The following is a 25543-nucleotide window of genomic DNA, read 5'->3' as shown; positions in this document are numbered from 1 at the left end:
TTTTTGTTGTTTTTTGGCAGACTCTGTATAAAGAAAGTCGGGAAACACAATTTTATTTGGTAGATGCAGAAGTGGTGACGCATGATGTCCCCTACCATGACTACTTCTATACCGTGAACAGATACCACATCTTCCCATCTTCAGAGCAGAAATGCCGGTTGAGGTGAGCGACTACAGATGAACGTTTTAGTCAGGAGAGACAGGTTAGATTACGCTCTGGTAACATAATAGTGGTCCTAAGATCTTAGTGGTAGCTTTACATAACAGAGCTCTATTTTTCTTCCAAATGACACATCCACCATTGGTCAGCAGAGAGATGGGGCTCCTCCCCCCATGTCCAAGCCCACGAAGGGTTAGACATTCTGCAGCTACACGATCCAAGAGTATGTGTCATTTCAGCTGCTACAGAAAGAACTGTGCTCACAATTCAGTAGCCAGAACTAAGCACTATACCCCGTTTAATGGCCAGGGCCCTTAAGGAGCACACGGTCGCAATGGAAAAGAAGAAATGTCGGTGCATTAAAATTAGTGATGGGCCATCAGATGCTTGGCTTACTCTTAGCCAATGTAGTTATTTTCAACTAATTTATGAGCACTGGAGATTTTTTATACAAGGTGTTTAGAAAACTTAGACTCTATTTTGAGCCTTTTCTGCTATTTAAGTGAAGGAACTTCAGCATGGGAGAAAGGAAATAAATAGTATGCCAGGTACTTAGAAGGAAAATTTGATGACGATATTAATCATACATAGTAATTTTTGAGAGAAGTCATTATCAGTAAACATCTTTTCTTTTATAATATTTATGACTTTAAATCCTTTCAGTTCCCCATTGAATACAATATTATATTTAATTGCAATGTTAATATAATTAAATTCTGTCATTTAAATAAATATTATTCTCATCCTGTTAGAGTTTCCACAGACTTGAAATACAGAAAACAGCCATGGGCCATTATCAAATCTGTAATTGAGAAGAATTCCTGGAGTTCATTGGAAGACTATTTCAAACAGCTTGGTTTGTAAATTTCTTGATTTATCTATTTTTGTAAAGATAACATTTATTAACAAAATGGACTAATTATTAATTTGGATTCATAGCAGAAACTGGTAGATGATGTTGGAATGACTTCCACTGAAGTGTGGTTATGACTACCCCACTTGGAATTTCACACTTTTAATTTTCATTGATCTAACAAACACTAATATAATTTTTACTGTAAGCCAGATATTGCTCTATGTGCTTTATAAATATCAACTCATTATAACCTACGAGATATTATTTTTTTTCCCCATTTTACCAAACAAGAAGTATTGAAACACAGAGGAAGAGGTTAAATGATTAGCCCAAGATCACAGTTAGGAGATGTCACACTTGCCTGACTCTGCAGGAAGCCAAGGAAGCAGTGAGGGCTTACATACTGGATCATACATGTGCTCCTGTGCTTGTTAATGTACGGGCAGTCCTCAACCCACATCTGCCTTATCAACTCAGCTTTCCTGGGTTTGTGCAGGTGTACTACACAATGGAGTAATGTACATGCGTGAATTTTGTGGAGGTGGATACTAGACAAGGGGAAGTAATACAGTAATTCTGTTTGAATATTCCTTAAAATTCCTTAAAATGCGAGAAAAATGTATAGCTACATGAGCAAAATTAATTTTAGTTAAAGCAAAGCAGTTAATTTGTCTATTATCCTCTAGATTATAGATTATTTTATTTCCTTGCTTTTCTCTTTCTGTTTTTTTCATTATTAAACTCCTAATCAGGAGCGAAGAAAATGAGAATCAAAAATTAGTTTGCCCACTGGATAATGAACTTCTAATGAAAAAATCTTGTAAAGGTAAAGGTTGAAGCAATTGACAAAAATGACTTTTTTTTTTTTATGTTGTCTGCAGATTTTCTTTGTTAGGGCTTCCTTTTTTGTAAACCCTTATTGTAAATTAGAACTATAATTTGCTACTCCTTCCTTTGAAGTTGACCATCAGGTATCATTATCTATCTTGGAAATCTTTCTAATGATCCAATATTAGTGGGTAGCCTGTTGTTTCTATAATTGAAATCGTTACATTAATATTTACTGTATTTTTCGGACCATAAGACGCACTTTTTTCCCCCCAGAAGTGGGGGGAAAAAGTCCCTACGTCTTATGGTCCAAATATAGCCTACACATATACTTAAAAAAAAAAAGTTTTTTTACTTGCCCGGCTCTGTGTGGTCTCTGTGTGCTTGCCCGGCTCTAAAATGGTTCTAAATGCTGCTGTTTACTTTACAGGATTGATTACATGTGTTTATGACTGTGATGTTGGGTTTTAATGCACATAAAATATTTTAGGACACTATTTGTTTCAGAATCTTTTTTTCTTCATTTCCCTTCTCTAAAAACTGGTGCATCTTATGGTCCGGAGCATCTTATGGTCCGAAAAATACGGTAATATAGCACATGGCAAATTTGCTTTGATGATCCCATCATTTATTAATATGGTTCATTCTTCCTAGAATAATGAAGCCTTATTTTTGTACTCTCATTAAGAGTAAGGTTTGAATGTAGGCTGTAAGAACCCAGGTAATTGTTAAAGAAAGTTTCTAAGGCTTAAAAAAACAAACAGAACACAAAACAAGCACCATATCCACTGTATCTTACAGTTGAGAAGCTTACTCCAATACCTAAAGATCTCTTTCCTTTTCAGAATCAGATCTGTTAATGGAAGAATCTACGTTGAGTCAGTCCATTGAAGACCCTGGAAAACTTAGTGGCCTACGAAGGAGAAGGCGAACATTCAACCGAACTGCAGACACGGGTCCTAAGCTTTCTTCTCAGCGTTCTTCCGGAGATGGGGGTTTGGATGACAAAGGGGCTGCTGCAGGTAGCTACTATCTGGTGGAAGGGTTAGTTTACTTATATGATGCAGAAGATGTCCCTTGAGCAGTTGCAAAATAGCAGGCGTATGGCCAATAGGAGTTTCTTATTGGATCACATGGCATTTTAAAAAATGGACATTTTGTATAAAAACTCAGACCTGACACCCCTGGACCAAATCCTTTCATAGCAACAGTTAGTTGGGACTTCATAGTAGCTGCTGCATTAGACCAGGTCCCCAGTCACCAATTCCCACCATTTGTCCCAGCTGCTGGATACTTCATTCATTCATTTCTTGCTCAGCACTTACAGACATTTTGAGTTCTACCCTTGAATGTACTACAGTGATTACATGTTTTTAATCCTTATATACTGTCAGGGCCAATGCAGAAAAATTGCAAAGATGAAATCTGAATTCTTTTTTTAAATCCTCACCTGAGGACATTTTCCCATTGATTTTTAGAGAGAGTGGAAGAGAGCGGGAAAGAAAGAGAAACGTCGATGTGAGAGTAACACATCGATTGGTTGCCTCCTGCACACACCCTGACCAGGCTCCAAGCTGGAGAGGAGCCCGCAACCAAAGTATGTACCCTTGACTGAGATCGAACCCGATAGAGCTGACGCTCTATCCGCTGAGCAAAACGGGCTGGGGTGGAATTTACTTTATTATCCTTGCTGCTCTCAATGTTGAAGACATCCTGCCTGTACTAACGTTATTCCCTCCCTCTTGGAACGCTAAAGCTGCAATACCTTCTCGTCCTTCTACATTATAAAATGCTCTTCTCAGGCTATTTCCCCCCACTTTTAAAAAATAAAAAATGTTTAATGTTGACATTGCGGGTGTCCCCCTTCCTTCCCCTTTGCCCACATCCACCTGCTCTTGCTTTCCCCTCCCATGGCCTTCTTATTTCTTAGTGTGACTATGTTCAAGCCAGTGGTCCAATTTTGGAATTTCAAAGTATGGGCAATAGAGAACAGGCGAAGATGACTTAAAATTTTTTTCAAGGAAGGAACACCTAACTCAAATATTGTTTGCAGAGATAGAACTCAGCTAGAGATCATACATGATATGTTTAATTGCATATTTAATTTTAGAGAAAATTAATTTGTAGTATAGGCCAAATTTGGAGGACTCATGTAAGTTTTCTTATTGTAGATGTGTTTCCTATTACTCAGGATATCAGGAACCATAAAAAGGTGCAGGGAGTTTTCTCTAAGTCACTTTGTCTTTACAAATAATTTTTTAAAATCTCTTTTTCTAGTTATTTTCAAATGAAATTAAAATTTTATTGGTTGTAATCATAATCCTGATTTTAAGGCAGCCTTCTTTGTGTGTATCTGTAGGAAAGAAAAAAGACACGGAAAGCAATCACACCGTCCTTATTGTGGTGATGAGTTTTTTGTAAGTATTTATTTTGAATGCTTATTTAGCTTAAGATTTCACTTTTAACAGTTTACAAAAGGATTGATGCATTTGTATATTATTGTGTAGAACTTGCCACTATTTGACCAGCTTGCGCCTACAGATACAATAATTTTATAGTCTTCTGTTTCATAGTTGTTGATGTATGATTTTCAGAAGAATTATTAAATTTGAAGGATTACTAAGTACATGTTCAGTAAATGTTTTTATTATTTAAACTAATTTATTTCTTGTATCATAAGTTTTTATGAGATGTTCCATAAATTTAAATGGAATATCTCTATATATAAGCATATGTGACCATTACGATGGAATGACCGGAAACGACCGGTCGTCCAGTCGCTATGATGTGCACTGACCACCAGGGGGCAGATGCTCCATGCAGGAGCTGCCCCCTGGTGGTAAGTGCACTCTCACAGGGAGAGTGCCACTCAGCAGAAGCCAGGCTCACAGCTGGCGAGTGGGGAATGGCAGCAGCAGGCACAGTGGGCCCTGATGACTGTAAGCTGGCACCCAGCCCCAGTTCAGGCTCCTCCATGGCCACCTGCTGCTTGCCTACTGCTACCTCCCTCGGGGATGTCTAACTGCCATGGGGATCAGGCCTGAACAGGAAGTTGCACATCCCCCAAGGGGTCCCGGATTGCAAGAGGGTGCAGGCCAAGTTTCCTGCACCAAGCCTTAGTTTATTTATATATGCAGACTGGTGAAATCTCAATAATGCTATATTACTCTTTTTTTTATTAGACCAGTAGTCCTTGCCCTTTACTGTGAATAAGAATCACTTGCTAAAATGTAGATTTCTCAGCCTCGGTTTCAGAGATTGTGTGTATGTCTTAAATAGGGATCAGGAATCAGTATTTCAAAACACTGCAGGTTATTCTGATCAAAGTGGTCTGAGGGTCACACGAAGGGAAATAGTGGGCAATTAGTGTGAATCTCAGAGTATTCTATAGGAGTCCATTTAACCAGTTATGTTATGAGTACTGTCATCCACATGGCCATATGTGAATCTTGAGGTAGTCCATTAGATTCCATTTAATTGGTTCTGAATGAAGAATGAAGTTCTTTTATCAGCTGTTTTTTCTAATTACAGATTTCAGAACATAGGAAATAATTGTTGTGCCTTTGAGTTTTATAAAAAGGTTTTCATATTCTGGGTTCAGTTTGCCATGACAATTTTGAATAGTAAATATTATCAGTGGTCTTTTGCATTATTACTTTGCAGAAAGTTTATACTCAAAATGTTGAAATGTTCATGTATGTTTCATTTCAGTGCCATTATAATTTCATAATTTGATTTTCTTGCTACTACATTAGTTTTCATTTTAAAAAGTATCCTCTTCTGGATGTATAGAGGGGAATGTTGTATATTTTTAAGGGCAAATCAATATTTTAACAGAAAAAAATGACATATGCCACCTATACATTTGCATATATGTATAATAAGAAAAATATCCATTTACTTGAAAGGCTGCTGTGAGAACCAACAGAGGAAGTTCATGTAGCATGTAACATTTTATATCTGATACAATTAATATATATTTCAGATTTGATACTTTCTTTGTCCAAGTTGAACTTGTGGAAATTTTTGCTGAATGGTTATTTTTAAAAATTTATTTTGGTTTCCACAGGGAATAACAGGTACATCATGATGTACCTAAGATTAGTACATATTGATCTTCACTTTCTGTTTGAAGTATAGCATTATGGGCTTACAAATGCTTAAGCCAAAAAGCACCCAAAAACCGATATGGAAAGCTTGCCTGGTAAAGGTCTAAGCTGGGGTCACACCTCACACAGAGAGGAGAGATGTCAGGGACTACAGTCATTCCAGTTACTTTCTAACTTTTTTTCTCAGTGTCCGTTTAATACTTAAAAGTAATGATGTTATATATTAGGGATAATTGACTTAAATACTAACAATAATTGGTAATTGGTTGGGTAATATGCATCTTTGAAGGCTTGGCATGTTCACTCTGCATTAGCAGTGCTCTAGGTCTGAATAAGAGAGGACTGACCAGGTGTGCTTTGTTCTGCCCAGCTTGCTGCTCCTGGTGGTGTTGAATGTGACACTGTTTGTGAAGCTGTCAAGGATAGAATATGCTGCTCAGTTTGTTTACCATCTCCACCACCAAGAAGAGAAATCCTTAAAGTAAGTTTTCCCTCCCTCCAACCTGCTATTATTTCAATAATTCCTTTAATGTAAAACACATTTCCTGTTTTAGAGATTTTGGGCTGCTAACTTTTCTGTAGTCAAGCTCTTTTTGTTCCTTAATTTCCTATTTTGTTTGCAAATTTATGGAGCACTAGTGATTTCTAGAAAGAAAGGATTAGCAGCTATTCCCCTGATTTTTTAAATGGTATTTTTCTTTCAGTTTAGCCTCTGACATGGTGTCAAGAGCAGAAAACAATCAAAAGCATTACGATCAGGCCCATCGTTTAAAAGGAGTGCTCCGAGACTCCATCGTGATGCTCGAAGAGGTAGGCAGCTGGGTGTCTGCTTGTGCATCTCTGGTTGTAAGAGGATATTTCGAATGTTGTTATGTGAAGAAACTTCCTCCTACAGGTTCTACCCTTGCCAGTTTCTGGATTTTGCATGCTCCTTCTACTAGAGGCCCGGTGCATGAATTTGTGCACAGGTGGAGTCCCTCAGCCTGGCCAGTGATTGGGGCTGATTGGGAGCTGGCTGGCTGTGGGGAGGGACCACAGAGGTTTGCCCTGGCAGCAAGCTAAGGCAAGGCCTATTCAGTGAGGAATCAGGCTCCCTCCCCCCTTCAGGGTCCGGGTGTGGGTGAACCAGATTCGGGGCTGTCAGGGCCCCAGCAGCAAGGACTGGGTCAGTGCACAGTGCTGGTCGATCTGATCGTTCGGTTTAACTGTCGCTTAGGCTTTTATAAATATAGATAACCACTTGTTGTTGTTTTTTTTATTTTTACAAAATGGAAGCATACTACACACACCATTGCATTTTTCTTTTTTTAATTGGTAATACATTTTGAAGATGTTTCCCTATCATCATATATATACACTGACATGATTCTTTTTATTAATCCTTCTATATGAAATTTTATGTGCTTAATATTAACTCTTGGTCAATAGATACTATAAACACTCATTATTTTGTTTTTATCTATTGACCATATACCTTGGAGATACTTCCTTATCAGTATGTAAAGCACTTACTCTACTTTTAACAACTGCATAGGATTTGACTATATAAATGTGCCCTATTTTTACCAGTTTTCCATTGAAGAATGAATATTTACTATATTTCAAAGTTTTGCTGTAAACATTATCTCTTGAACACAGTATTATTAATATATGCCACTTAGTTCCATGAACCAAAATTTAGGATTCCTTTTGAAAAATAAAGATGAATATTTCCATCTACAGTAATAAAAGAGAAAAAGCTAATTGACCTTGACTGTACCTTCGCTAGGCCCACAGCCAATCAGAGTATGCAAATTTACCCAACAAAGATGGTGATTAATTTGCATATGCTGAGGGTGGGAGGAGTGAAGGCTGAAGACAGCATAGAAAGAAGAGGGAGGAAAAGCGGAAAGTAAGGCAGCTGCCAGAGGGAAAGCGTGGGTGAGGTGGGGCGGGTGGGGTGGGCAGCGTGGTGGCTGGAGAGGCCATTTGCAGGAATCTTCCTGCAACGGGCTTCTAGTTATAATATATATATATATATATATATATATATATATATATATATATATATATACACACACTTACTTTTCAAAATTGAAAAATAGAGAATAGAAGAAAACCTAAATTCTAGCATTCAAACTTAATTACTTTTAACATTTTATTACCTTTCATCTTTTCCTTTTATGTATAAGTTTGCTTTTTAGGAGATTCAACTATTGAGCATTTCTTAGGATATCACTCAGGGCACTGAAGATTACAACTTCAATGAAGTACTCTTCGGATGCACAGTATCTATAGCTCCTTAGCAACCTTCTCCTCCCACTCTCACTTTTCTCCTCCTCATCTCCTCCCATATCCCCCTCACTCTCAACTGATGACTATGCGTTAAGGGAAAAAGAGACTTTCCCTCTCCTTCGGTAACCCAGTCTAGAGACCCTCCTATAGCTGCACTCCTGTCTTCTCCCCTCCTATTATATTCATTCCTCAGCCTATGGGAGGCAAGTCCCAGCATGTTAGCAGGAGACTCCATGCATCTCCCTTATAGCTTCCCCATTTTCAGTCTCCCTCACTCAATTGGGTTTTTACCATCAGTACATGACTGTGCTCTGTTATCTCCTACATTAAAATACCTACACCATGCATATCCTTCCCTATCTACTCATCTCTCTGCTCCCTTTCACAGCTGAACTCTTTTAGAGTTGTCTGTTCTGCCTGTCACTACTTTATCCTTCATAACTCATTCACTTTTTAAAGTTTTCATTTTCTCCCAAATAAGCAGTTCACATATTTTAAAGAGTTAATTTGTTCTACAAGGTTTGTTGAGAAAATAAGCAATCCCAGCACCCTCAAAGACAACAGTCTTAACCTTCAGTTTATAGTGTTGGCATGTACCTCCACATTTATAAACAACATGTATTGATAAAGTCTTGATTTTTCAGTTTTAGACATTCTTATTAGGAAAGTCAAAAAGAAAACAAGGATTTTGTTTTCTTTCCTTTCACTTCATCTTGCCCCCATTTCTAATTACCCCATATTCCCAAATGAAGTTATAATTTTGGTTAAATCAATATTTATTTACAATTTTGCTATTCTGAGCTACATCATAGAATAAACCATGATTACTTTTTATTTTCTGTGCTTTTTCTTATCCCTGAATTTCATTATGGTTGATTAGTTTATCAATATTATTTACGAATATTTCATTCCTTGTCATATGAGTCTGTTATAATCTTCCTTCGCCTCAGGCATTCCATCAATGGAGCCTCTAGCTGGCTCCAGTCAGGTCGGTGGCCCTCTGTGTGGGGCCACAGCTGGCATCCAGGGGATTCCTGTTGCCCATCTCTATTTCCTGTAGTCCATGTTTCCTGCTTTCTTGATTTATGTTCTCTTTTTAATGAAGCATATCCTTTAGAGGCCGCCTAAGAAAGAGTATGGAGGTAAATATTTTAAGATTTCACCTGTCTGAAAATTTTTTTATTCTGTCCTTTGACTATAGTTTGGCTGGGGGTAGGATTCTAACTTGGAAATAATGTTTTCTCAAAAGGTTTCAGTCATTGCACCATTGTCTTTTGGCTTTCATTGTTACTATTGAGAATTCTGGAGGATGTTATCATTCCTAATCCTTTAATGTGGAAAATCCTGCCCTTTAGTTCTGGGAAGTATTAAGTTAGATAGTTGATAGTTTTCTTCATTCCACTTTCTACAGCTCCTAAAACTCAGATGCTGGCTTTCAATTAATTGGACAAGTTGTCTAATCTTTGTAAGCTTTTTTTCTTCCAGCTTTCATCTCTGCTTTTTTAAAACACTGCCTCCTCCGTGATTTACTCAATCTTCAAATTCTTCTATTGAGTTTTTCAATTTTTACTAACAAGTTTTTAATTTCAAAGAGCTATTGTTCCTCTAAAAAATTTTAAGGCATTGTGATCTTTTTAAAATAGCTATACTGTATGTTTATCTCTCTGACCATATTTCTAATAAACAATTTTTTTTATTCTTCTTACATACTCACTTTCCATCATAATCCGTTTTCTTCTGTTTTGATTTCCATCCTTAGTGTTAGGGAATTTCTTTAGATGTCGATAGTCCTCGGTTGTCTGTTTGTGTGGATCAGAAGCTTTCAACATGTGTGTCCTATTGGTCTACCCTGAACTCTTCTGTACATTTGGCTGGTTGAGAAATCCAGTCTCAGTATTTTTAGGTGTTTCCTCTTGGGTTGGTCAGTTTCCACAGAGAATAATCTTCTAGTCTTCTATATGAAGGATTTGAGGGCTGGCTGCCAGCATTTTAGGAACAGAGTGAGAGAGGAATGGGCAGAGGAGATGGTTTCAATATTCAGTATATACTTTTTCCCTATAATCCTTCTGCTTTCGGTATGGTAGCACTGACTTTAACGATGTGTTGGTGTCCCCTGAGCAAGACAGCCAGAGAACCTCTGTTTTATCCTGTCCAGAAAATAACATTTTAGACTTTTGCCCAGGTAGTAAGAGGTCAGATGCCCAAAAGGTTCATCCAATCCTTATTTTAGCCCCTTCTTCTTAATTCCCACTTCCAGAGATTCCTGGCCATCAGGCTTTTGAGGATTCGTCAGGGTAAATTAGGTTGGTCTCAGCTTTCTCTAGTGTTAGCTTAGGATTCAGCCTTTTCAGGCCTGTGAAGTCATCCATCTGTTTTCCAGGTTCCCAAGTTGTGTTGCTGTTGTCACTTTCTGTTCTCCCAGCCCTTGGTTTATGTCTTTTAAAAGCAACAACAAATCCTGCCCTGGCCCTTGTAGCTCATTTGGTTGGAGCATCCTCTGGTTCACTAAAAGATTGCAAGTTCAATCCCCAATCGGGGCACATACGGGAGCAACCACTTGTTTCTCACATCAATCTCTGTCTGTCTGTCTATCGCTCTCTTCCCCACTCCAAAATCCATAATAATTCAAAGGAAAAGATATTCTTTCTAGTGGGATTTCAGAAGGAAGCAAAACTGGATGCATATATTTAACCCACTTCCTCGTTGTTCAGCTCACTCCTGCCTTGTTTTCTTCTCCCCTACCTTCCACCGATATTGCTTGAGCTGAGATCCCTAGTGACCTCTAGCTGTTAGCATAAATGTACCTTTCTTTTAGTTTCCATTAACAGTGTCAACATTTTGAGAGCTGACCACTCTTTTCTTGAAATGTATCTAAAAACCTCCAGCTTTATTGTGAACTAATTCATGTTATGAAATTCACCCTTTCAAAGGCTTTTTAATATATTCACAAGGTTATGCAACCATCACCACTAATTCCAGAGCATTTGCATCACCCCCAAAAGAACCTATAAATGGAATCTTTCGTGACTGGCTTCTATCATTTAGCATAACAGGAAACTCCTTTTTGCTGTAAAACTTTCTCCTGTATCTGACCTCTTTCTGGCCTAGTGCTCCACGCTGTGTTAGATTCTCTTCCCTTCTCCGCTTCCCCTTTAGGGGATCACATCCACTCCCCTGGCTTGGAATACCACATGTGCCAGTGACTCCCAAATCCATCTCTGACCTGATCTCTCCTGTGAGCTCCAGGCTCAGTCAGTCACTTGCTGAGTTGGCATCTTCACCTGGATGATAACAGGCATCCCAAACTGATCATGTCCAAAACAGAATTCTATTTTCATCCTGAGCCAAACCCACTTATAAAATTATAGTACCATCCTCCAGTTGCTTAAGTAAAAAACTTAATACAATGTGTGAGTACATTTTGTGTGTGTGATTATGTGTTTTAGTTTTATATTGCTTACTAATCTATAAGCTCCATGAAGGCAGAGACAGTGGCGAGAGTGGCTCTTTGGTTCACCATTGATACTCAGTGCTTAGCACAGTACATGTAATAGATAAACAGTAAATATTTGAATGAATGAATGAATGAATGAATATAAAGAAAACTAAGACTTAATTCTTTCAAGTTGACTACAATTTTATTAGAGAAATCAAAGGTCCGTGTGTATTGTTAGAAACTATAAAAAAAAAGTACAAAATTAAATGTCAAAGTAAGTAGTAATGCATTGGGAGAGTAGAGGCAGGATGAATAGAGAAAACTACATGGACAGGGGAATGAGTCCATTTGGGACAGATGAGGACAATTGCAAGCACAGGCCTGGAAGTGAAACCTGAGTTGTTTAGGAGAGAGTGAGACCACTGCAATTTCAGAAGCCATTTAAGGAAACAAGCCAGCCTGTCCCTCTGGATAATTTGATTGTAGACCTAATGAGAGATAGAATACCCAGTATGTAGGAAGAAGTGCGATCCTAGAGCAAATGGGAAGAACTCTGTAGCAATCACACTGACATAGATATCCTAAGGAAATCAGGTGTTTCATATTCAATGTTTTATTTGGACATCAGTATAAACAGAACTATGTCAAATGCAAATGAGAACTTTGGCATAAAAATGACCAGAAAAATGTAAACAATTTATTTTGAAAATTATTTTGTTTGCAGTTGAAGAGCTCACTCATTATGCTTCAGAGAACCTTTGATCTACTAAATAAAAATAAGACCGGCACGGCTGTGGAGAGCTAGTGATCTGAAGGACTGAAATTGGACAGATACTTGGAAGTAAAAGAAAACATCTTGGAGAAAACCAGAGGATGAAGGATTTTCATTGTCATACGAACATTTCCATATTTTTTTCAATATTGGTACTTCTAATATGAACATTCTTTTAAATAACATTTATTTCATAATTAGTCTCCAATGGCCTTAAGAATCTATCCGTTTGCTTCTTATACATTATTCTAAGCTGTGAATTTCTCCAGTGAAGCATGAACTACATTGTGGAATTGAATTTCTGTGATGCAAAAAGAAAATGGGACACTTTGGCCTCGTTTTTAGAGGGAGGTTTGAAGTTTGATGCTTTATCTGTTAGCACAGAATCAGTATGTGTCCAATTGGCTGCTTTCACAGTTGATATACATTCAACAGGCTAACGACAATCAATATAAGAAGAAATCTCTAAGCCCTTACGAATTTTGAAGGATCAGTTTTTAGGCATATACATTTCAAGATTTACATACTGTAAATATTACAATGTCTTCATTTATTTAGCACACAAATTCAATAGACTTTTTGACTCTGCACATTGGTGATAATTATGTGAGAAGTTCTTCATTCATATTGTATCTTCATGAAAGAAAGTTTTCTTCTTCAAGTAGCTATCAGAGGTGAGGTTATCTTGCCTCTTCATTCATCAAATGAATTGAAGAGTCAATTTCAGAAAAGGAAATATGTAGGATTCCAACACTCAAAATGAAGAATCATGCTCTGAGTTTTAAAAACCAGATTAGGTTAAAATCTGGGCATTTAGTAATCAAATAAATACTTGAACTAAGCTTGGCTTCAGCTTAGCAGTCTAATTTGTGGATACATTTTCAGTAGCCACAGATAGCTTCATTTATTCCTTCATGTGAGTGGCTTGCTTTAGTCAGTTGTAAGACACAAAATAGCTCTTTAATAAAACTCTGGGTTCATTATCTCCCAATACAAGTATACTGATTGAAGTTGTAAGTCAGACACAAGCTTTGACTCTTTCGTACAAAGGTTTTAGCATATATGTCTCAATACAAGTGATGTCTCCAGAACAAGAGCAAGATAGTGCAGAATAATGTGTATATATTTGTACTGTTTCAACAACTATTGCCTTTAAATTTCTTCTTTTTAAGAAATTTAAAGGCAATAGTTAGAGAGTCACCACAGCCACACGGGATTGCTGAAGTCATCTTTGAGACGCCTGTAGAGAATCAAAGTATTGACTCCATTAGAGGGAAAATGGGTTTGAGTGAATCCCAACTCAGCTACGTCAGGGAACCAGTGTACCTACCTGGGTTTCATTGTTTTTAAAATAAGGATTTATGAAGGGTCTGGTTGTGAGCAAGAGTGACAGGATTATAAACTTGAAACCTTGTTCTCTTAAATTCACAAAAATAATCAGTGACAAGCTGAATATTTCTGAGATGTTTCTGTAAAACTTATACTTCAATATATACCTCAAAGAAAATGACCAAAGTTGCTTTATAAATTACGATTAAACATGCATGTATGCAAAATTCAATCAATTGTATTTAAGTGTTATATAAATTGAATATCAATAAAACCCAGAATCTGAGTTGTCACTTTTCTTCCTTTTCTGTTTGAAAAACAAACAAACAAACAACAACAACAACAACCACACACACACACACACCCCAAACAAAACTCAAAAAGTATAGTCTGCCCTAACCGGTTTGGCTCAGTGGATCGAGCTTCAGCCTGCGGACTCAAGGGTCCCAGGTTCGATTCTGGTAGGGGCATGTGCCTTGGTTGAGGGCACATCCTCAGGAGAAGGTGTGCAGGAGGCAGCTGATCGGTGTTTCTCATCGATGTTTCAAACTCTATCCCTCTTCCTTCCTCTCTGTAAGAAAAATCAATAAAATATATACTATTAAAAAGTACAGTCTGCTGTTGTGAAAACATGGGCCTACACTCTTTAAAAATGGTGTGTAAAAACCAAAGAGAACTCCTTACATCAATTTCATTTCAACTATGCATACCTTTGGAACAAAAACACTAGGTAGGCCTGTGGGTCTAATGAAGACTGCTCACTACCAAAACCAGTGTGGATGGAGCAACGGCCTGCGGACCCAAGGGCCCCAGGTTCAATTCCAGTCAAGGATCTGTACCTTGGTTGGGCACATCCCCAGTGGGGGTGTGTGCAGGAGGCAGCTGGTCGATGTTTCTAACTCTATTCCTCTCCCTTCTTCTCTGTAAAAAAAAAAAAAAAAAAAAAAAAAAATCAATAAAAATATTTTTTTAAAAAAAAGAAAGAAAAAGACTGCTCACTAGAAAAAATAAGGAACAAGTCGGGTGATGACCGGCTCGGGCAGTGAGGGCCTTATGGGGAGGCTGGCCCATTGGAGGCACCTAGGTCCCCAGGCGGCGGCGAGCTCCCCAGCGCCTGTTGCGGGCGGGCGGGCGGCTGAGTGAGCGCCGGCGGCCCGGGCTTCACGTGCTTCTCGTGCTTTGGAGAGCCTCGGGGTTCTCGGGTTTCCCCCATTTCCGTGCGCCCCTCCCCGGCCGGGCTCGGAGGCCGCCCCGCCCGCCCGCACCGGCGGGGTCGGACCGGGTCTCCGCGGGGCGGGGCGGGGCGGGGCGGGGGGCGGGGGGCGGGCCAGTCCGGCTCCCGGACCCGGTTCTCCGGTCCCGGGCTGAGGGCGGGGCCCCGCTGCGGCTCCGCGGGGCGGGGGCGGGGACCCCGGCGCCGGGGGCGGGGACCAGGAAGCGCGCGGACCTGCCGCCAGCCGGGCGGCCGCGGGGCGGGGGGCGCACCCGGGGCGGCGGCGGGCACAGGTGGGCGGCGGCGGCAGCGGGGCCCGGGGACCCGGCTCTCACCCGGGAGCCCCGCGGGGCTGAGACCAGGCTCGCGTCCGCGCCGCAGGAGGAGCCGCCCCGCTCCCTCCGCCCTGGCTCCCGGGGCTGCAGCCGCGCCTCCGCCCGGAGCGCAGGTAACTTCCCTCCAAGGTCATCCTCCTGCCCGGGGCGCTCGGGCCGCCACGTCCTCGCCGGTGCGGGCGGCGGGGGAGCCGGGCGCGGGGCCGGGGGCGCGGGCTGGGGGAGCGGGGTGGGCGGCGAACCGGGTCGCCGGCCCCTGCAGCCGGGCATGTTTGCCCGCCCGGCGGGTGCAGCCCGCGCCACCGCCCACAGCTCCGAGGGTGAGTTTCCATCGGTGCCCGGGTCCCGGCAGCCGTCCCCAGCCCGCGTCCCGGCCGTCCCGGGCGGCGTGGTCCGCTGTCGCCATGGGAACGGCTGGTCCCCGGAGCCTGGGATGGGACGGGACGGGATGGGACGGGAAGGTGAAAGCGGCTCAGAGCCTAGAGCCTTAGTGCTCTCTGCCTGGCCAGCCCGGGTCAGAAAAGCCCGATGAAAATGGGACCCTCTTTCCCCTCTTCTCATGTTTGATTTCTCAGGCGTTGGCGTGCGATCCGAGAGCGGCGTGAATGTGTTTGGAAGATGTGAGTTGTGTTCTTTCCTCCTTCACCTTCCAAGAGGGCTCGTGGTGACAGGTGGCCGTCATGGCACAGAAGGGCAGTTTGAAGTCAGGGAAGAAAAACAAAGCGGGAGAACCCGAACTGGAGCCCCTGTGCTGCTGCGAGTACATAGATCGGAATGGGGAGAAGAACCACGTGGCCGCGTTCTTGTGTGATTGCCAAGACCTGGATGAAGGGTGTGAGAGGTGAGAGCGGGGTGTGTCTCGTCGCTAACACCCCCCCCCCCCCCCCTCCACCGACCCTTTTGAGAACTGCGCGATGTATACTTTCAGCTTAGCCACCCAGGACACTGGGATCGGCTCTGATTCTCTTTCCAAGGATCATAGTGAGTAGTCTTCTATGTCAAGGGTAAGGATTTTATAAAGATGAATTACTCAGTCGTGCACAACTGTCTGTTCAGCTGAGTATACTAGGACATTATTTTTCACTTAAAGGGAGAAGATGGAGAGGACAGGCAGATAAAGGGATAGAAGGCAAATTAAATGTGTAAAAAAAATAAAGTGCAGCCCAGCAGAATCTGTAATTTTAAGAAGGAGCACTGTGCCAGAAAGTTCCTGCGTTCTCAGTGGAGACGGACTAGGTGGGACCTGGCGTGAAGGGCCTTGAGGGCGGACAGATCATTTTCCTGCAGCTGGACCTGGTCTCACCCCTTGTTACTGGGGAGGAGGTCCAGCTGGGAAACGCATCCCTCTCCTGCACTAGCTGTTTTCAACACGAGCGCAGCGCTGTTCGGTTCCATTGTATTGTATTTGGCTTTTATTTTCACCGTTAATCCAAGTGATGAAAATTACTACCCAGGAAAATGATTTTTCACATCACTGAAAGAATTTTGTATCAAACATTAATAACTTGGCTTTTTTTTTCCTTTTTCTAAGTAATATATTTAAAGATGGTTGCCATATGGAAAGCATAATGTGGGAAGAAGGAGAATGTTGGAAACTTGCTTTTCCTATTAATAATAACTCCTTCTGCTTAAAAAGTCATTGCAGTGGCAGATTGCTGATTTAAAACTCTGTGCATTAATCTAGCATGACAGGCATCCTTTGGGGCCACTGTGGTCTAGGACCAGCCTTGACACCTGAATACCTCATACTTCTTACTAGACAGCGTCTGTAACCTTTTTTACAGTCCTTATCGTTTCTTTAGACTTAGTCTAAAAGCCCCTGAGAAAATGGAGCACTTTGTGCTAACGAATGGAGAAATGCTGCTTCCGTAATCTCCATCATTGAAGATGGCAGCTCTTCCGTTAACCTGACTCTTCTCCCTCCCGGCCTGGAGAACTGGGCTGTGCCTGAATTCTCTGCTCTCTCCATATACTGCTCTGGAGATTGGCTCCCACTGCTCTGTATGACTCCCTCCCGTAGAGTCTAGCCCTCCTTTTTTTTTTTTTTTTAATATATTTTATTGATTTTTACAGAAAGGAAGGGAAAGGGATAGAGAGTTAGAAACATTGATGAGACAGAATCGTTGATCAGCTGCCTCCTGCACACCCCCTACCGGGGATGTGCCCGCAACCAAGGTACATGCCCTTGACCGGAATAGAACCTGGGACCCTTGAGTTCGCAGGCCGATGATCTGTCCACTGAGCCAAACTGGTTTCGGCAAGCCCTACTTTTTCTTAATAGTATAAAATCAGTGTGATCATTCCTTAAACTGTTCCTTGCCTTACTAGCTTAAGCATGCAAAAAAAAACCCACCTCAACTGTATGCCATGTGTCCTCCAAGCGTGGGTCATTTGACTCCCACTAGTTTGATTTCCATTCTCCCCCATGCAGACCCCTCCTCCTGCGGAACAGGCCCCTCCCTGGGCCCAGTACAGAGTGTGTACCTTACACCGGGAAGCTTCCCACCCTCCCTCCTCTCGTGTACAACTGCTAGCCAGCCGTCAAGGCCGAGCGCAGATCCCGCCTTTTGCACAAAGACCCCTCTAATGAATCCACTCAGACGTGTTCGCTCTCCTTTGAGCACTCCTTTCGATGTTTGGCCATCATAGTTCACTGGGTGATTTTGCTGCTTTGTCACTTACCTAAAAATTCTTGAGTTCCCTTCTTGTCTTGTCTTTGCAACGACCTTGTGAATTTGAGACTTTTATGTCTCTATACCCACCCAAGTCTAGGCAGTATGTGTATAGAATGTGCATATTTATATGTATTTGTTTCAGGGAGAAGTCGTTTAAACTGTTTAGACATTATATTCTGGTTTATATTTTAAAATGATACATGATTTTGAAAATAGCTTGTGCAGTAGTCAGGCAGTAGAATGCTTGGCCTTTGGCCTCCTTTGTCATTTATCCTGCCGCTTGACCTGCAGAGTTCACCGGTTTTTAATTCCACAAACCCCTATGAAGTGCCTTCTCTTTGTGCTCTTTCTGAATCAGATGGATTACGTGTAAATCTGTGCAGCCAGAGACTTGTGAAAGAATCATGGATACCATCTCTGATCGCCTCCGGATTCCTTGGCTTCGCGGAGCCAGAAAAGTTAACATTAGCATCATCCCCCCTCTCGTCCTCCTGCCCGTCTTCCTCCGAGTGGCCTCCTGGCACTTCCTCCTGGGGGGGGTGGTTCTGACCTCGCTGCCCGTGCTGGCCCTGTGGTACTACTACCTCACTCACCGGAGGAAAGAGCGCACTCTCTTCTTCCTGAGCCTCGGGCTGTTCTCTCTGGGCTACATGTACTATGTGTTCCTCCGGGAAGTGGTCCCCAGAGGGCGCGTGGGGCCCACCCAGCTGGCTCTTCTTACCTGCGGGCTGTTTCTGATCCTCTTAGCCTTGTACAGAGCCAAGAAGAACCCAGGCTACCTCAGAAACCCGGCCAGCGAAGACACGTCTCCGGGCAGCCACCGAACCGAGTGCCCGGGCAGAACAGGGCCGAAGGCCAAAGGGTTCGCCGGCGGGGAGGAGGCGGGCATCCTCAGCAGCCGCACCCTGAGGGATGACCAGAAGGGCTCTTCCAGGCTTCCTGGAAGCCCCGGGAAGGTGAAGGAAGGCTGGTGTGCCCAGTGCCAGCTCGTGCGACCTGCCCGGGCATGGCACTGCCGGATATGTGGCATCTGTGTGAGGAGGATGGATCACCATTGCGTGTGGTATGTGGGGGGAAATTGGAGGCTCGCCAAGTGTAAATTCACGTGGGACTCTAGTGGTGTTTGACCGTCCTTTGTATCATCCTAAAGCCTCTCTCCTTCCCAGCTTTACATCTTGTAGATATTTGTGGGCTGTTAGGATGTTCCCACTTACTCATCAGTTTTTTCCTAGTTTCACAAATTTAGTTCTTTCACAGTCATTTCCTGAAGGTGTTTTTTTTTTCTTTTTTGCCATTCTCTTTTGAGCTGCTCCTCATTTATCTTCTTTCTAAAAGAGAAGCATCTACAGTTGCTTCTTGATTTTTTAAAAAAAAAAGAATTTATCAAAATCAGTGTAGTCTTATTTTCCCTTGAACACAGAGTTCAAGCAAGTGTTTGCATATTTTCAGGTGACTTTTTTTTCCTCTCATCATACATCCTTAATCATTCTGATGCTTCTGGTCTACATTATTCAGGTGAGGTCTTGGCAGATAACTCCGTTTGGTTATTGGCGGGGAGATGGGCTTTTTTGGGTACCTACCCACTGGCCAGTGACAAATGAGGACACATGAGGCCTATAAGATAAGATGCAAAGGGAAACTCTTAAAAGTTAGCATTGCAGCGCTACTGAGTAAATCTTAAACCAAAGGGGGTGTAATTAATTCAGATGAGGGGGTGTAATTAATTCAGATGTGACTGCCATAAGTAACATGTTTGCAACTTTATTGCTCTTAAGGCATTCCCGGTCAATGAATTCAGCTTTTTATGACTAGGATTCTGGTTACCTGGCACACCTCCTTCAGAAGGGGATGGCCCAGAGGGTGAGGTGCAGGAAGGCCAGAGGGCATTGAGTGGACTTCAAGTATAGGGACAGCGCTTTTCTGGGGCGAAATAGGTGCTTTCAATTTTAGATTTTCCACTTCTCTTTGTCGTTTCCCTCTCTCTGGCCCATTTACGAGTTCTGGTTTGCCGCAGGCCTGACAGTCTCTCGCCCAAAAGAAGATTTCTACCTACTGGGGCATCCTGGTGTCCCTGTACATTCTGTCCTACATGTTCTACCAACGGCTGTGACACGGACTCGCTTTATCTGAGAAGTAGTCTCCATTCCACACCAATCAGATCTTTTTACTAATATATTATTAACATATAATTTCTGATGCTGTGTAACACATCTTGATAATTTTTTTTTAAGAAGAAGGGGGAGAGAGAAACATTGATTTGTTGTTCCACTTATTTATGCATTCATTGATTGACTCTTGTTTGTGCTCTGACAGGATTAACACATTAGGGATGATGCTCCAACCTACGGAGCTACCCAGCTGGGGCCTGTGTAACACTTCTGATTTAGCTTTTTTATTTTTTTTTAATATATTTTATTGATTTTTTTTTTTTTTTTTTTTTTTTTTTTTTTTTTTTAACAGAGAGGAAGGGAGAGGGATAGAGAGCTAGAAACATCAACCAGCTGCCTCCTGCACACCCCCTACTGGGGATGTGCCGGCAACCAATGTACATGCCCTTGGCCGGAATCGAACCTGGGACCTTTCAGTCCTCGACGCTTTAGCGACTGAGCCAAACTGGTTTCGGCCTGATTTAGTTTTTTTAATTTTGCTATCATCCTTTCCGTATCATGGTAATTATATTGTAGTATTAACTCTCTTCATAGCTGGGTAAAGCCTTTGCTTACTAATATGTAGAAAGATTAATTAGCCGGTTCTGCTTCTTACTTAGTCTTGTACTTCCATGAAGGATAGGATTTCAGTTTGTGAAGAGCAAAGACTATAAGACTGCATCTTTCAGTGGACAAGCTTTTAATTCTCTAAAATTGAAAAGTAAGATAGCTTTTTAATAACTGGCATTCACACTATTCCTGTTTTTAAAACTTTTTTAATATCTGCGTTATATAGAGAACTTTTAAAAACATGTTTGCTTTCCCTCTGTGCTGTTTTGAGGATAAATGGCTGTGTTGGAGAATGCAATCATCAAGCATTTATACTTGCCCTTTCGATCTTCTTGCTCACCTCGGTGTACGGGATCACACTGACCTTGGACACCATTTGTAGAGATAGAAGTGTCTTCACAGCTCTCTTCTACTGTCCTGGCGTTTATGCAGATTACAGGTGAGACATGGACACTCGGCGCCGAGGCCCTGGAGGAGGGGAGGGGTGTTGCCGTTCACTGTAAGGGGCTCTCATTTGATACTAGGTCAGGGACCAGTTATGGGGCTTTTGAGTGCCCCTGAAATTGCCAACAAAACTGTGTAATGGATAGGTGCAGTTTTCTAGGGTGAAGTTGAAAGGATCATTGGCCCTTCAAAAGGGAGGAACTAGTACTGCAGAAGTAGGCCCAACCAGCTCAATCAGGGGCTTCCAGGGTCAGGTGACTACTCACATGCCCAACCAAGTAACAGTGAATCTTGAATAGACAAACTAGCAGCCCCAGGGTGTGTGGGGGGGCCATTTTGTCATAATCAGCAAACTCTTCACTTTACTTCTATTTCCTGGTGCTTCTTGGCCCAGAATTAATTTACTGCTTCTGACCCTTTTTGTGAAGTATTTACAATTTGTATGACCTTCCTTTTATATTTAACCTCTATTGCTTGTTCCTGTTCTACTTTTTTTTCTTTTCTTTTTTTTAATTTCCACTCATGGTTACTGTGGTATCTAGGTCAAAATTTCCTTCAGCTTTGTTCGTTTGGGCACACTTATAGAAGATTTTTATGCTTAGCCTGAGCCACTCCCTCCCCTGAAAGCCCTCTAGCCTGTTCTTTGTTTTCAGAACCATCAATCCCTGCTTCATCTGCATAGTGTCTCTGTGCAGGTATTTGTTTGTATTAGTCCCTGGACATATCTCCCCATTGCCATTACAGATCTAGACTTTTATGGGCTTTATTAGAATAGATTGGTCCTCTTCCTCAGGGATAATAAGTTCCTTTTCTTTTTCCATGTTGAGTCTTTGTAGGTTGTGAAATTCTTCAGTAACTACTATTCTTTTAAAAATATATATATACTTTATTGATTTTTTTAGAGAGAGAAAGGGAGAGGGATAAAGAGTTAGAAACATCGACGAGAGAGAAACATCTATCAGCTGCCTCCTGCACACCCTCCATTGGGGATGTGCCCGAAACCAAGGTATTGTACATGCCCTTGACCGGAATCGAACCCGGACATTTCAGTCCGCAGGCGTAACTGCTATTCTTAATGGGTTGTGACAAATGTCCTAAAGCAGAGCATGTCTATTACAAAGCATGTATGTAACAAAGCATGAGTTCTATAGATGTTCTATGGGCCACTTACACAAAATAGCCCTGCCATTGGTCCTCCCTGCTCTGGACGGCCATTCATATCTTCCAGCTGGGCCTCGGTTTTTCTCATCTTTGTGGTGATTTAATCATCTCTCAGCTCCTTTTGGCTTAGTTTCTGGATGAATTTATTTCCATGTAACTCCTTTGCAAATGTTTGAATGAAAATAATCAGTTGGCAGACATGGATCAGTAGCCTCTCCTCACAGTCTTTTTTTTTTTTTTTAATATATTTTATTGATTTTGTACAGAGAGGAAGGGAGAGAGATAGAATTAGAAACATCGATGAGAGAGAGTCATCGATCAGCTGCCTCCTGCACACCCCCTACTGGGGACATGCCCACAACCAAGGTACATGCTCTTGACTGGAATCAAACCCCGGACCCCTCAGTCCCCAAGCCAACGCTCTATCCATTGAGCCAAACCGGTTTCTGCTCCTCACAGTCTTGTAGGAGCTGAAGGCGCTGTCTGGTCCTGTGTTGGGCTGTAGGAAGCAGAATTTGAAATATGCTGGTGCTCCTATGCATCATGCATGTGAAAGGCTTCTGGCGTCGGGCGGTGTCTCTGTATTGCATTCAGCAGCCTCGGCCTGAAAAAGCATGGAAATTAAGGAGCTTCCCGCCCACAGCTTCCCTGAGGATGTTCTTAGCCATCTTGTGGAGCCTTCGTTTTCTCCTGAGTTAAGAACAAGTTAGGAATTATTCATTCAACAAACAGATTTTGAATCCTGTTATGTCAGGCACTGTGTGTTGGAACAAAGTGCAGGAAACAGTCTTTGCTATTCTAAGTAAAAAATACTGGGAAAAGAGGCACTAGTAATTAAAAACAAAAACAGCACATGTTTGTTAATGGTCATAATTTAAGCAGGTTATTGGTATTTTGAGGATGGAAGACTGTTGTCCAGCGGGATGATTGGGGAAGATGCCAAAGTCCCTCGGTCATAAGTATTACGTGTATAAAAGCTTTCTGAATGTGAAAAACCGGCAGCCCTGACCCGCCCGTTCCCCTTCCCAGCTCGGCGCTGACCTTCACCTGCGTGTGGTACTCTGCCATCATCACCGCGGGCATGGGCTACATCTTCCTGATTCAGCTGATCAACATCAGCTACAACGTGACTGAGAGGGAGGTGCAGCAGGCCCTGCGGCAGAAGACGGGGCGCCGGCTCCTCTGGGGACTCATCGTGGACACAGGCCAGTACAACCGGGGCTTCCTGCGCAACTGGCACCAGTTCTCCACCCTGGGCACCGCCCCGTTCCCGCACCCCGCCGAGGACATCGTCTGACGTGCCTTCTGTGCCCTCAAGGTGGGGGGCGGGGGCAGGGACCCCCTGCTTCCCTCCATCCTACCCTTCAGTGTGCACTTGGGATGCTCGCTTTTATCCCTGGTTTCTTAAAGGCATTCTAGGGTCACGCTCAGGTTGAGACTGGACTGGAGGAAGGAATCTTGCTGACTTCATAGCATAAGAGATTTTTATATCGAAGCAGTAAAAGCAGAGCCATTCCTTTCCAGGCGCCTTGCGAACTCACTCACTCACTCACTCACTCACCAGAAGCTGAAAAGGATGTGGATTGCTGATGCACAAATTGATCAAAGCAATTCCGTCCCTCAGTGTGGGAGGAAGAGTCTTGGATTAAGATAGTTTCTACTCCTTTTAATTCCTAATAGCCATGTGACCCTTCTTTGAGTCACTTCCCCGAATCTCAGGTTCCTTAGTAAAGTGGGGTCCTGACATCCCCCCAGAGCAGCTGTGAGGTCACGTGATGGATAAGATATGTGAAAAGCACCAAGAAGGGTCTGAAGTATTACTAGGAAAATCCCAGACTGAAAGAAATGTTTGTAGTTCAGAATATTGAAGCCATTATTATTAGAGTAATCTCTTTTTACGCATTTCAGAGTGAAAAAACAATCCCCAAATACTATGCTGTACAGTTACGGGAGTTTTTCTTTCGAGAGAATTCGACAGTGACTGCTCAGGGGAGCAGATGACCGGGTGAATTTTCAGTTACCTGGTCTTAAAAGGGGAGTTGATACCAGTCATGAAGTTAATCATTGCTGGTGTAATGTACAGTGGTCATGAGTTTGGGTGATGCATCTTATTTCTTAGGTATTTGTTTTTTAAATTTTCTCTAAATAACTCCACCAGGCATTAATGTTTCTTCCTCTTTCCATGTCTCACGTGGTAAGGTGCTAGCCACACTGTGACAATGGCTGGAAGAGGAAAATAGGCCTTCCTACAGCAAACACTTTACCTTTCCGGGTATGGTGGCCAGTTAATATTAAGGGCTTGATTTTTTGTTTGTTTGTGTAAGTGATTTGAATGCGGTCAGCTCTAGCACTATGTTGCAATAATTCGTCTTCCGGCATTCACATTATTCTGGCATGGACTCTCTTTGAGGGGTTGATTGACATCTTCCCCCTTAACTTGTACATCCTTGATCACCTTTCCCTAGATAAAAGTATCTCACCAGGAGAGATAAAACAGGGTATTTGTGGTTTCCACTAATCAATGGATTACTGTTGTTCCCTAGTTCTTCCTAAAATATCAAGTTATTTCTTTAATCATATCTCAAAACTGAAAATGTATGAAGGATTAAATATTTATGTATAATGGGTCTATTCTGCCACAGAATTAAGATGAGGCAGCTTCAAATGGGAAAGAAACCAACTGAAATATTTGGTTTTGTACCTATAATTTTTAAGTTGAGTTTATTGGGGTGACACTGGTTGATAAAATTATATAGATTTCAGGTTACACAATTCTATAATACATCAAATCCTACCTAATAATCCTACCTAATAATAGAGTAATATGCAAATTAACCATCACTCCACTACACCCATAAGCCATGCCCACCAACCACACCCACCAGCCAATCAGAGCGAGTATGCAAATTAACTCAGCAAAGATGTCAGTTAATTTGCATATGTGGAGGGAGGGAGGAGTGAAGACTGAAGACAGCATAGAAGGAAGAGGGAGGGAAAGTGGAAAGCAAGTCGGCTGGGCTGCTGGAGGGAAAGCACTGGCAGCGTGTGTGGGGCGGGGTGGGGTGGGGTGGGGTGAGGTAGGGCGCGGCTGTGGTGGGAGGCAGCAGGGGTGGCAGTGCGCCTGGCCTGGCCGAGGAGACCTTGGCCGCAGTGGCCATGGGCGCGGTGGGGAGGGCAGGATGGGCGGGGCTCTCCCGCCTGCTGCTGCAGGAGAGGTGGCTATGGTGGGAGGAA

General features: G+C 42.4%; 2 protein-coding genes across 3 annotated transcripts in view; both read left to right on the top strand.

Annotated features, from left to right (window-relative positions):
• Positions 1-13477, top strand: part of GRAMD1C (GRAM domain containing 1C) — a 73733-nt gene extending 60256 nt beyond the window's left edge. For both annotated transcript variants that reach the window (XM_036445326.2, XM_045583980.1), the window contains 7 exons: positions 21-163; positions 913-1016; positions 2690-2866; positions 4204-4261; positions 6324-6434; positions 6658-6763; positions 12388-13477. In XM_036445326.2, coding sequence (XP_036301219.1) covers positions 21-163; positions 913-1016; positions 2690-2866; positions 4204-4261; positions 6324-6434; positions 6658-6763; positions 12388-12468 — 780 coding nt within the window. In that variant the 3' untranslated portion in view covers positions 12469-13477. The remainder of the gene's footprint in view (positions 1-20; positions 164-912; positions 1017-2689; positions 2867-4203; positions 4262-6323; positions 6435-6657; positions 6764-12387) is intronic.
• A 1731-nt stretch (positions 13478-15208) lies between these two features.
• On the top strand, positions 15209-23779 carry ZDHHC23 (zinc finger DHHC-type palmitoyltransferase 23). The gene is made up of 5 exons (XM_036445327.2): positions 15209-15425; positions 15888-16153; positions 18346-19050; positions 20976-21143; positions 23339-23779. Exons 2-5 carry the CDS (start codon positions 15993-15995, stop codon positions 23604-23606), a joined length of 1302 nt encoding a protein of 433 aa, XP_036301220.1. The 5' UTR covers positions 15209-15425; positions 15888-15992; the 3' UTR covers positions 23607-23779.
• The last annotated feature ends 1764 nt before the right edge of the window (positions 23780-25543 follow it).

This window comes from Pipistrellus kuhlii, unplaced genomic scaffold (genome assembly GCF_014108245.1).
Source record: "Pipistrellus kuhlii isolate mPipKuh1 unplaced genomic scaffold, mPipKuh1.p scaffold_m20_p_2, whole genome shotgun sequence".
NCBI lineage: Eukaryota > Metazoa > Chordata > Mammalia > Chiroptera > Vespertilionidae > Pipistrellus > Pipistrellus kuhlii.
This window is presented reverse-complemented; position numbering and strand designations above follow the sequence as displayed.